The sequence below is a fragment of the Caloenas nicobarica genome, chromosome Z (assembly GCF_036013445.1).
Source record: "Caloenas nicobarica isolate bCalNic1 chromosome Z, bCalNic1.hap1, whole genome shotgun sequence".
NCBI classification, from domain to species: domain Eukaryota; kingdom Metazoa; phylum Chordata; class Aves; order Columbiformes; family Columbidae; genus Caloenas; species Caloenas nicobarica.
Window position 1 is genome coordinate 57,247,713 of NC_088284.1, and position 12,753 is coordinate 57,260,465.

At 34.8% G+C, this 12,753-nt stretch overlaps 1 protein-coding gene across 2 annotated transcripts in view; it reads right to left on the reverse strand.

Annotated features, from left to right (window-relative positions):
• Window positions 1-12,753, reverse strand: part of VPS13A (vacuolar protein sorting 13 homolog A) — a 106,487-nt gene that overhangs the window by 39,193 nt on the left and 54,541 nt on the right. For both annotated transcript variants that reach the window (XM_065655749.1, XM_065655750.1), the window contains exons 40-50: window positions 10,723-10,815; window positions 9,884-10,240; window positions 9,030-9,131; window positions 7,683-7,841; window positions 7,303-7,564; window positions 6,261-6,421; window positions 4,996-5,099; window positions 3,428-3,725; window positions 1,870-2,265; window positions 971-1,075; window positions 729-875 (exon numbers count right to left, since the gene is read on the reverse strand). In XM_065655749.1, the coding sequence (XP_065511821.1) occupies window positions 729-875; window positions 971-1,075; window positions 1,870-2,265; window positions 3,428-3,725; window positions 4,996-5,099; window positions 6,261-6,421; window positions 7,303-7,564; window positions 7,683-7,841; window positions 9,030-9,131; window positions 9,884-10,240; window positions 10,723-10,815 (2,184 nt within the window). The remainder of the gene's footprint in view (window positions 1-728; window positions 876-970; window positions 1,076-1,869; window positions 2,266-3,427; window positions 3,726-4,995; window positions 5,100-6,260; window positions 6,422-7,302; window positions 7,565-7,682; window positions 7,842-9,029; window positions 9,132-9,883; window positions 10,241-10,722; window positions 10,816-12,753) is intronic.

Here is a 12,753-nt window from a genome sequence, read left to right on the forward strand (position 1 = left end):
GAGAGAGATTTCACTCTTCCCAGAAGGCAATATGGATCACTTTCAGCTTTCACAGACCTCCACCACTACCCCAAACAGGCGTTGCTTTTCCTCCATGTCCTCAAGGAAGGCATGATGGCCTCAAAGCACATGCAAAATGTAATTAATGGGATACTGCAGTGCAAAGAACCAAACTGTACGCCCAGTCTGCAACAGCCTAGACCTCTGCAGCAGTCAAAAGCCCAAAAGCGATTTCCACACCACACGGCCCAGGGACCAGTGATCCCTCTCTAGAAAGGATGCAGTAAGCACTAAAAACCAGCAGTGAGACTAGTCTCAGAAGAACAGTTTGGAGCTATCTGAACTGATCTACATGAGATTTCTTCCTGTGTGATAGTGGCATGACACATACCTGGTCAGCCAAACCACTGCAAAAACTGAACAGGACCTCTAGTGCCATTGCAGAGAGAGATAATATAGTAACAGTACAGGTGTTTTTCTCACACTATTTATGATGCAGGTAACAGAGAAAACATTCCACTTACAAAGTAAACCAGCTTTACAATATGTCCTGAAGCAAAATTGAGAAAAGGTAACGGGACGCAGATAATTCATTGAAAAAACACAATGTGTTCAGACACTGTCACTGAACACTGAAAACATGGCTTATATTTTCCACCTGTGAATGTTCAGATCATCTTTTTTTTCCTTAGAGAAACAATGTGGAATAGCTTCCTTTATAAGTTTACCTGTTGCAAAACAATAGGAATCCATTTTTCCTGGCCTTCTTCAGCTACTTCCAAAGTGTATTTGCTTCTATTTGAGATCATAAAAAATGGAGTGAAAGTTACAATCCTAGTAATATTAAAACTGCTGTTGTGTATGGTGACACCGACCTGTGAATAGAAAGATATAGTTAGAAGTACAGTTGTTTTCTTACCTGACTTATATCTCCTGAAAGTAATGAATTTGAAAAATAAATTTAACTCACTTGATATTCCTTTTTTTGACTCTTGCATTTCACAGAACCATGACTTCCAACAGTGTCCAGTGAAAACTGATCAGACAGTTCACTGTCAGTTACCATAAGCTGCACCTGTGAAGAAGCAACCCGAATTAATTTCCAGTTTACAGACATTGACAACATTTAAAATCATATATAAAGTATGCATAAACATAAATGTAAGTGTATACTGAAAATACTGGCGTATCTATTAAAAAGTCAAGACATAACAATTGCCAGTATCATCTCAGAAAGGTATTTTCTACCATCCTTAGTTATAAGCTATGTAGACTAAGTATTTTAAGTGTAAGATACTCCAGAGGAAGCAACCACATAAGAATCCTTTCCAAAACTTGTCAGAATTAAAATATCAAAGGTAAAACGACATAGTCTTGTAATCTCTCTCATATGATTCATCCGTTAGTGATACTCAGCATTGAAAACTCACACAGCAGGCTCAAAAGGTAAACTGCATCTTAACATTAGCTTACTACCAATTCAGACGCAATCTGCCTACCACCACTGCAAGTATTCATTTTTCAAGTACCACAGCTTTACATTTCCTACACAACTTCAATGTCTGTTTTAGAATAAGGACCTTTACAGATGCGGTTTACTAGGAATGAAGGAAATTATTTTATTTATGAAACACTTCTCAGTAAATTTTATTTACAAGAATCTCTTTCTTAATATTACATTTGACAATGTAAATTTCCCATCTCAAGCATATCTGACAAAACACTTACTTAAAATATTTATCTTCAGACAGGGATATAGTACGCCCTTTACAGAGTACAGCATAGTGCAGATACTTTCATAGTGTAAAAATGCTTCCACACAACAACACACACGAGTACAGAGCTGTCGTGTTTTACAAAATATAATACCTTGTTGTTTTGGAAGAAGTTTTTGGGCTGGAAAGAAAAAAGGAGCGGCTTTTTGTAATCCGGAGGATGCTTGCGGTGAATACCATCAGCTTTGTATTGCAACATTCGACCGGTTTTATTTACCATCCAGTATGGACTGTGAACTGCTATAACCATCTGCCCAGTTGTGTAAGTCACATGGACCGCAATATCCAGCTCGGTCTTATCCAACTCCGTGATGCAGTAAAATGTCGTGAAGGTTATATCCGGTAGATTGCTTTTTATATGGTACTCGCTTTTCCAATTTTGATCAAGATAGTTAAGCAACTGCAGATCTAGTTTTGTTTGATCCAAGACTGCATTATGAATCTGCACAGAACATCCTTCTTCTAAAGTGTCATATTTGTTCCCATCTCCCTTTAAAAAAAACCAAAAAGTGTACATTTACTTGAGTCACACTAAAAACTCATATCAACTTTTATTTTCTAGTTAGCTTGGAAAATTAAGATACAAGTTATTTAGGCCAAATTTTAAAATGTTTACTATTCTATTTAACTATGTTACATTCTTAAAAGTCTATCTTAATACATTTTATAGTAAAAAAAACCCACTATGCATGGTCATGAACACACACACACAAATCTGTCAACAAATTCAAATATAAAAGCATGATTAAATGATAGATTTCCTGAACTCAGTATTTCTTTCACTATAATTAAATTTGTAAGAGACAAACAGAAAAAATCCTGATACTTCCACACAGTTGGTAGAGGCCATAGTCCCTATCTCCAGTAATTGTGCATTTGTGACAATATGTTATGATTAAATTCTACTATTTGAGTCCAAATACTAAATATTAAGACCACCTGAAAAAAATTTAGTGTCTCCCATCTGTATTTCTATTATCCTAAGTCTGCATCAGTAAGCAGCAGGACACATACACAGCAGATCCACAGAATGAGACAACTAGTGCTGAGGAACCAGTGTCCACACTGTACATGTTTCAGGCATTTTACTTAAGAACGGCTCTCATCTGGCCCTAGAATGAACGCTTATTAACAGTCAAAGTGCACCTTATAGTTTAATTTCATCTGAAAAGAATATACAGACCGGCACCGAGCTGCAATTCAAGCCATACCTGGCAAAAAGGCAGGCCTGTGAAAACATACTACTGCTAAAAGTCAGTGACAGTGACAGCACATAGAACGCTGCTGCAGGCTGACCACATACATCACCTGAGGCACTCTTAATTACAGCAAAAACTACACTGCTTAATTAGGCTCAATCTGCACTTGAGCAACAGAAAGTGATTCCTTCACAGGGCTAAACTTGTACAGTGTTTTAGTTTGCATATGTATCTAACATATGACTTAGTACTAATGATTAAAAACACCACTTTTCGCATCTTCGTACCATTTCTGTAGATACAGACTCACCCTTACATGTAAACTTGTCTCACAAATGCTCTCACAGAAGCCCATTCTTTCAATATTCATTTATAAACATATTTCTACCAGCTGATCAGCTTTAATATCATAGGCGGGAAACATTACAAGAAATTTAAACATGAAATAATTACCTCCACAGAATAAGTTATGTGATAAGGAAGAAGATTGCGGAGAAGAACAGAAGGCCATAAATGAACAACATAGGGAAAATCCCATTGATCTTCTGCACATAATGAAGATGTCAACGTGTCTTTTACAGCAACAATATTGATGATAAGCGAGTGGTTAGTTGACCTCACAGACTGGCATTTCCGCTGTAATAAACTGTCAACATTTTTCACAATTTCATCAAATGTAATTCCTTCACACATATCATACTCTCCGTCCACTCCATTTTCATTGGTTAGTGGTTGCAAACTCAGTATGGATCTGTAAACGAAAACATTTTTTGAACACTTGCTATGCAACACTGACATTCTAGTATTATTTGACCTCTAAAATATTTCTGACAGTAATTCATTGCCTGCCTTCATCTTGCTTAAAGGAGGAAGAAAAAGGTGGTCTGGACCCCAGAAGTTCATGGAATTGTAAGAGTTGGGGTTTTTTGTTCCATACCTCCACATATTTCCCTTGGAAAGAAGGGACTGTTGGCAATTCTTATGAAGAGGTTACTGAATTCCCTCACAGGTGCTGCTATATTCCTGCTCCAAGCAAAAGGTCTGGATAAACAATTCACTCCTGTAACAGATCTGCAGAAAGTGCCCTTCTTTTCAGTCACATAAAGCACCAAGTTTATGGATTATTTACACACGTGGCTTTTGTAAGGCATCTGCTTTTGTAAGTCAGCTGCTTCTTGACTGAAGATTTTTGTTATTTCCTGACTGCCTAGTGGAACTCACTCATGAACCTGTGCAATGAATCAGAATGTCACTAAGCCTTATTAAATAAAATACAGATAGTTAGAAATACTAATGAACTTACATTATATACAGTAAAGTGTAACTTATTAAATAACGAAAAAGACACACAGTTGTCCTCTTAAATAAAATAGGGAGAATGTTTGGGGCAAAATAGAAGGAAAAAGTCTCTGTAACCATAAAAAACAATCAAAGCAAACTTTTCTGCCTAAAAATTGGTGAAGTTCAGATAGATTTTCAAACTCGTTGCCATTTTAAGTGGGTGTTAGCTTGAAGGTGCTAATAGCATAACTATGCTGGAAGCCAAGTCTTTCTAAGGTTGATGAGTCTTTTTCTACATCTGTGATAGAGTTGGAATGTATTAGTTCCAATTTTTTACTTTGGAGTCACAAAAATCAAAACATGACTTTTTTTCTTTTTAAATTAAAATAACCCTGCACTACATCACTAGACATCATCCTGCTAAGATAAAAAGTTTGTACAGTGTTGATGACAATCACTGTGATCCAAAAGAATGTGGGCTCAGATTCTTAAAGTAACTTAGCTAATTAAAGTTGTTTGGTAAAATGGATTTCAAAATACTTCCAATTCAAGAACTATATAGTATTCTGTTTAACTCAAACTAGATGTTCTGAGAAGATCCTACCCAGCAATGATAGTACAGCATTAATTACACTATTAGGTAGCAGAAAGAAACAGCTTTTTCTCAATGTATTGTATAGGTACAATAATCAACAACACACAAACACATTCCATAAGAGAAGAACAATGAAATTAGGTACCTGTAAGAGGACAATGGTATGTTGAATTCATTCTCTGGTGAAGCAGTCCCTAAACATCTTCCTTCCTCAAAAATATTTAAAGGGATTGAAAAATGATTCCTTATCTACGTGAAATAAAAATCCAAAACATGCATTAGGGAAAACTGAAAAGATAAAGTGTTTTGAGCCTAAGAGAGCACAGAATGTGAACTCTCTCATTGTTCATCTTAACCATTTACCATTCAAGGTCAGGTATTTCATAAGAACTGTCAGTAATACCAGTAAATATCCTTAAATGATTTAGTTGTGCAATTTAATGCTATATTTTAATTATGAAATTAATAATATTATGAAACACATTTACTGTAAAATTATTTTCAAGGACAACATAAAGCCCTGTAAAACCAAAGACAAATAAATCTGAACTACATAATAAGTTTCCAAAGGACTTTCCCTTAAATATATTACAGACAAAGGTGTGTGTGTTTCAAAATCCATATGGCAGAAAATATAAGGGAAGTAAAATATTTATTTAAGGTTAAAACTACCAACACCCTTTATAATTTGCGGGGGCATATTCTCTTGTTCTTTGCAAAAATTCTCTTGTTCTTTGTTTTTTAATTTCAGCGTTAATTTAATGGCGTTATTAGCTCTGGGAAAAAAAATAAAATCTAATTTAGGGAGGAATAAAGTAAATCTGGTTAATAACTAAATCATAAACCGCTCTGGGCAAAAGCAGCAAGTGAAATGTAACAGGGACACAATTGCTATAGAAGTCTAATATCTGGACCATCTCTGTACTTGTAAACTATACAATGTCAATCAAAAAAGATATACGCTCAAAGGGCTCACTCTTCAGCTGACTTGGTACTGAATTTGAAATTCATGTATCAATGGTACAGGATGAAAACAAACAAACTGATAGAAGGATATCTTGCAGAACCAAGGTAAGGTTAAGAGAGGTTTGATCACTTCACACAAATCAAATAGTTGAAGAAGACTGAAATTAGAGCTAGTATTAGAAAACCTTACCAATGAATTATCCCAATCTAAAATGTGGTCTCTTTCCACCTCACCCCACTCCAGCCTTTGTCACTTTGAACAAACTTTTCACTCCTGAAAAGATCTTCTAAACTACCTTAATAATACAGAACAGCAAAGTTACATGAATTGTTCAGATAAGCGTTTGAAATATGTTTCCTAAATGTTTAAAGATCACAGGATCATTTTCATTCATTAAAAAATTAAAATAATAACGAAATCATAAAGTATGCCAATATAATTACTTGAATAGGAGAACGTATAGTTATCATCTTGCTTCCTTCAACGGTATCAATTTGGCAGACAATGGACCTTTCAACACCTGATTCCTCGTGTCTCACTCTGTAAATACATCGCCTCACTTTTGTCAATGGAATCTTTTCCACAGTGGAATGATTATGTGGACCTAGAGTTTACAAGATGAGAAATGAAAGACTCAAAAGAAGCATAAAGAACCATTTGAAAGACAGAAATGTGCATCCAAGAACATTTTCTGCATCACATAATCTATTAAAAAAAATTAGAGATGAAAAAGTACAATCACTAGGTTTTATTATGCCAGGCTTGCAGTGTTACTGAAAAACCAGTAAAGATTCTTTTTTCACCACAGGAAAAAGAGCAAATGAGTCCATCAGTCAAATATTTAAGTAGTTTTGCCACTGCAAACAGAGTGTCTGAAGAGAAGTGTTTAGAAGATGTAATGCCTTATTAACAAGGTACAGACCTTACACATTGAAAACAATTAAATTAATAAATCATATAGTCAAGACCAGTTTGAAAAATCAGTTTGGAAAAACTGTCAATTATTAAAATAAATCAACCTAAATTGTTAGCACATACACTATTAAAAATAGCTAAATTTTATTCTTAGCTCTACTTGTGTTTTATTTTAAATTATTTAAAACAATCTTTACTTAAAAACTTCTTCTAGGAACACACATGCACACAGGTCTCAGAATTTTTTAAAAAAAATGGGTAGCTTAATGTTGCATTAGTGTATGAATACAATCAAAAATATTTGATGACAGTAAAACTGTGAAATAAAGATTAGTTACCTAAATTATTATAGTAGAAAATTAATGCTACAAAAATTAACAAGCATGATACACGTAACTTTTAGCTGTGAAGACTAAAACAGGATTTCAAATACTGCCATGCATCTAGAATCCAACTGAAAACTCCTTTCACATTACATAGTCCTCCAATACTTACTGACCTGTACAAGATACAATATTATGCATCATGCAATATCTACAAAAACGAAGATGTATGAACTTTGGAACTTACAGATCTGAATGTAAAACTTCTTGCTACTCAGAGTTGTCATTGCTGTGAACTGGTCACTCTCATTTTTAGTTCTGACAAATTCCATATTTAAACTCTCTCCATCTCTTAAATGAAGTATTTTTGCTCCAAATTCAACATTTAGGACACTAAAGGAATCACTAGGTGAGACAGTGATGGGAAGTCCTAAAGAATTTATTATCACAAATGGTGCTCGGTCTTTTTTGAAGATGTCTGAAGTTTGACTAGCTGCTTCAGCAAATGCCTAGAAAACAAAGTATAGATACAAACCACAAATATACCGAATAAAACTTCATCAAGATAATCTGTGCAAACATTCATTTAACAATTATCACACTGCATAGCTAAGTAATCTTTCTTACCGTGCCCAAGTTACTCAACATTTGTAGCCCACATTTGGATAGTGTAATGTTGAGCTGGTCTTTTGAGGAAACATTTATTACTGTTTTATATTCTGGAACTTTGTAGTTTTCTTCTTCAGCATCTGATTCAACCAATGTTTTTTTAGCCTTCTTCTTCATCTGAAAGGAGATTTTTAAAGAATTCTTAACCCATCACTCCTTTTGTAGAAGCAAGTTTCACCTCAAGACTTTCTTTTTCTCCTTTCCCTACTTCTATGTTCTGCCATAGTTTTGCTCTTTTGTTCATGTTTTTATTCTCAAATAAAAACAAAGAGAGAGAAAATCAAAAAGACAAGAGGCAAAAGATACTTCAGAATTCAATGAAATTCCAATAACAGTAGCTCAATTTATCATTATTCAAAACCAAAGAACATACACTTATAAACTAACACATAAATGCTGTCTGAAAACATTTATCTTAACATATCTAATAACACTGTGTAAAAACTATTACACATAATTGATTTGCTACTCTCAAAACAGTAACGTCAAATTTTGTCTTAATACGTTTCCAAATCAAATACTTATTTTGTATGTCTTCATCTGTTTGAAAGAAAAAAATGAAAATCAAATGGAATACATATTCCTGGTCTTCAACATTTCTGGAAATTATGTATTTCCAAATGTTATATTTCAGATCTGTGCAAGAAGATACGAGGTTTGGCTTACTATCTTCTCCCTAGGAAAGCGAAGGTTTTCCATTCTGAGCATCCTCTCAGGCTAAAGATACTTGAAAAGTTTTGAAAAAACAGAAAACAATGCAATAAAAGAGTTAAGACAGAAGGAAGAAATAAAAAATGTACATCTCTTCCTCAGACAAATGCTTATCTACTTTGAGACTAGAATCTAGACTATTTCGGTATGAAAGATGGAACTGAACCGAGAAGAGCACTATTCCCACAGTACACTTTGTGTTAGTCAATAACAGGTATCAGTTTTTCTAATAAGTTTCTGCTACAGATACTACTGTGGAAGGAGATAGTGGTCTTCTATCTTTCCAAAGTCACTGAATGCATCATTAGCATATAACCTAACTTTAGAGAAGCTGATATAAAGCCATTAAGCTTATCTAGTGCAATCGAATAAATCTTCTTGCCACCTGAAAGACAACATGACTTAAAAGATCTGTGACACTGGATTTTCACTGGTGCAAGAGATGGTTTCATTGACTAATAAGCAAAAAAAGTCTCAGTAACCAACCAGAAGGAACAAAATTGTTAAATTAGTCTCAGCAATGAAAGAAGAAGATCATTTGTTTTTTGTAACATATTGAAATGGAAGAGTTTAGTTCAGTATTGGAAAATATACCTTGATTTCAAGAATCCATGGTTTGAATAAATCAGTCTTCTCAACTTCTAGTGGTTCGAGCAAAGGTTCCCACACCCCAAACATCTCATTAAAATAGTGTACCTATTAAAATGCAGAAATCAATTAGGAAACTACATACAACTGTTAAATCAATGACAGCTCTACAAATTTTAAAAGACTCAAAATTCTGATTTACAAGTATATTAATTACTTCCACAACATAAAAGACTTATTATAAGATTGCACTTTCAGCTCCCACCATAAGGTGAAGCAAATGCATTAGAGGAATACATGAGGCAGGTTAGTCTCTACTGCAAAGACCCACCTCCAACTAAACAGTATAACATGTGTCACTTAAAATATAATTTTGGCTTAAACCGTAGGAACTAGAAGGCTAAAGCACTATAGATTAGGAAGACTACTTACAACAACCACGGAATTTTATGCCACTGATTTCCAAATGCAAGCCAGTTCGGACATTTTAGGTACAATACTGGTACCACATAGTATTTTATAGAAATGACACATGAATATATTCTACTATAATCTTAAATTCAGATTGAGTTTTAGTCAGTTGCTATTCCAAAATTTAATATTGATGCAACAGGCCAGAACCTGTATAGAGTATAAATGTGAAATTGTATAACACCAATTACTCCCATTAATACATTACATCTAACATACTGGATTTTCATTTTAACTATCAGAACACTTCATTGCTGCCCTGCTCCCACAACATGTATCTGCAGGAGTTTAGTCATCAAATACATGGATTAGTTTTCTTTTATTGTCTAAACAGTGTAACAGGATTAATATTTTAAGAAAACTTTTCTTTCTTATGTAGGATTCCTCACCTCCAGCTCAAGACGAGAACGTAGGTTGATTAGGCTACTCCAGTTTTTGACTTCTCCAAGAAATGAGGACTTGGCTAAAAGCATGGGTACGGTTCGATGCCCAACCCCAGCTTCAAGCGTTAGAAACACAGATTCTATATTCATCTTCAATGACTCTCCTGTGGGAACCAGTTCAGCGGCTGGATTTGTATCTCCATTTTCGTTTGACTCTTCAAGAAACCACATCTTTAGATTTTTTATATCTTTCTTATTCCACAAGTCTGGAGGAATTTGACTAGTCTCTTCTTCTGTTGTTTCTGCAGTTTGATAAAGGGCTGATGTAATAGTAATTACTGTGTTTATGATTATTGGCGAAACCTACAAATAAGATGTTGAAATAATTGGAAATGAGAAGCTAATAGAGGAAATGGTCAGTGACTTTCAGACACAAAATTTTAATGAATATGTTACACTAACAAAACGCTTCTATTCTCTCCAGGACTCTTATATTTGAAAACTTGTTCCTTTCCACACGCTGCATTTCAGCCCATTTCTTCCAGATTTCTTTCTAAACTACACCACCCAATACTCTACCTGAACACTTGAAAACTTATCGCTGCACATCAGGCCATTTTATAAAACCCAGTTTCCAAAACCAGAGCATTGTGACACAATTGTTAATTTTCCATTTTGTTCGTTTTCACATGCTAAACAGGTAGGTGACCTGATGAAGAACAGAAACAATTCCCCACTTCAGTCACTCCTAATTTTTATCTTAAGACATATATCCCACAAGCAACTTCAAAGCCTTCTCATCAGGAAGTAGTAGAGAACTAAAAACACAATAAAAATCTACCTACTTTTATTGTTAGAGATTTAATCGTTAGGTCAGCTGTCTGTGGATTAGTCCCTGACTGTTTCATTTCAAAGAACAAGTCACAAGGCTGTAATACCTATACAAAAGAGCAAAACCACATGTTAAATAGAGAAAAAATATTTTTTAAAAAAATCATACTTTTGAATATTACACAACAAAAGTATCACAAGGAAAAAATTACCATTACTTGGTTCTTCAAAATTAAGAGTAATCTGAACACTAATAACGTGTTCAAACATAAAGATAAAAGTATCAGAAGCATCACGTCAGCCATTCTCAATCATTAAAGATTCAAATGTCAGACACACTAAAATACATTGTACTTCAGTAAATCCACTCTTTAGGTAAAGTCTGCAGATGCCTTCAAATACACCACATCATCAAGCCTTTCACTTTTGAGGAGAACTAGACTTTTCTGTTAAGGGCAACACAGCCACAACAGTTACAATTTGCCTGAATAATTACATCACTGTTTGAATCACAATCACTTAGTTCCAGCTTTATTTTACAATCAGTTCCTGCATACTCCCATTTGCCAAGGTTTACTAAAACCAACTCTAAGGTACGCTATAAACAAAATCATAGCGATATGTGATTAATAAATCACTCAGATGTAGCTAGACTCTACTGACACTGTGCTGACATGAAAATTTGCTCTCTAGTCCCTAGCCGAGAAGATAAGTCTTTCAAAAATGGTAATGTCAAACAATATTGATTTTGCAGTCTTTGCTGACACCTCTGTCCATATCTGAATCAGATGCTGGGAGTATAGAAACACCATGAATCAGTTTTACCACACTCTTCCCAAGTGAGTTTGATCTAACCTTATTTTTTGTCCATATTATTATTATTTATTCTCTGCTGCTCTATATTTTTTTTTCTTCTTCTGAGTTACAGCCAGGAAGGAAAAATAACATATTCCTCTGCAGACCAAGGTACATGTGAGAAACGTACAGAAAGAAACTCATCAGTTGTGCTACTCTAAATCCAGAGGTTAGTTACCTGGCTATCCGGGGAAACCTATTCATCAGGAGAATTAATTCCTCCATCAGTAGTGTGTACAATGGTTGGGCCATATAAAATCTTCATATCGATATCAGCCTTCAGAAATCTTGTGATCTTCATATAACCTCATATCATACATTTTCTTTCTTGACTAAAGGGAGCCATGGAATGTCATCTGAATCTCTATTTCTCTGGTTATGTTCCTGGACTGAAATCATATTGCTTACAGAAAGCTTGGGTTCAGAGATTTCCTTAAATACATGTTTTCTGCAGGTAGCAGAGAATGTCTTATTTTTTGATCTCTATTACTCTCTTGAGAACTTTCTGAATCTTTCAAATAAAGTACTGTTTTAAGTATCAAAACTAAGGTCCTCGGAAGTTTTTTTCCCTCTTTAGAGCACAAGTATCCTATCACATACAGGTCTTTTTCTCCGTTTCTACAGTCTGAGATAAGAGATTCTAGCAAAAGATATTCCTGTAAGATGGAAAGCTTGGCGTGAAGCCTTTTAATTGCTTTCTACAAAGCTAGCCACATTTGTGACACATTTGCCAGCTATGAAAATGGAAGTCAAGCAACTTTTCATTGTGTTGCGGTTGTTAGTGCAAGTGCATCACTTCCTTAATGACCAGACTGTTAACTGATTAATGCAGTCAAAGACTCTGTCAACCCAACAAGTAAACTGAGCTGCTATGAAAGCATCTGATCACGAGGTGAAGTGGAAGTCCAAGTTCTTTGTGCTTATTGCTTTGGTTGGTCCTATGTAGCTTCATGAAGTAAGCAGGCATTAACACAGAGCTGAAAAGACTCATTCTTCAAAACTCATCGGTGTCCTCAGACCACATACAACAGTTGGATATACTGTCAAATCGAATGTTTTGTCTGATACAACAACATAATTACAGAATTAACTGAGGCATAGTCTGCTGTAGAGGAAGAAAAGCTGTAAGAAGCTCCAGGAGTCAGTGAATTGCCACCTGACCAGTAACTGACAAGGCTGATTCTCTTGCC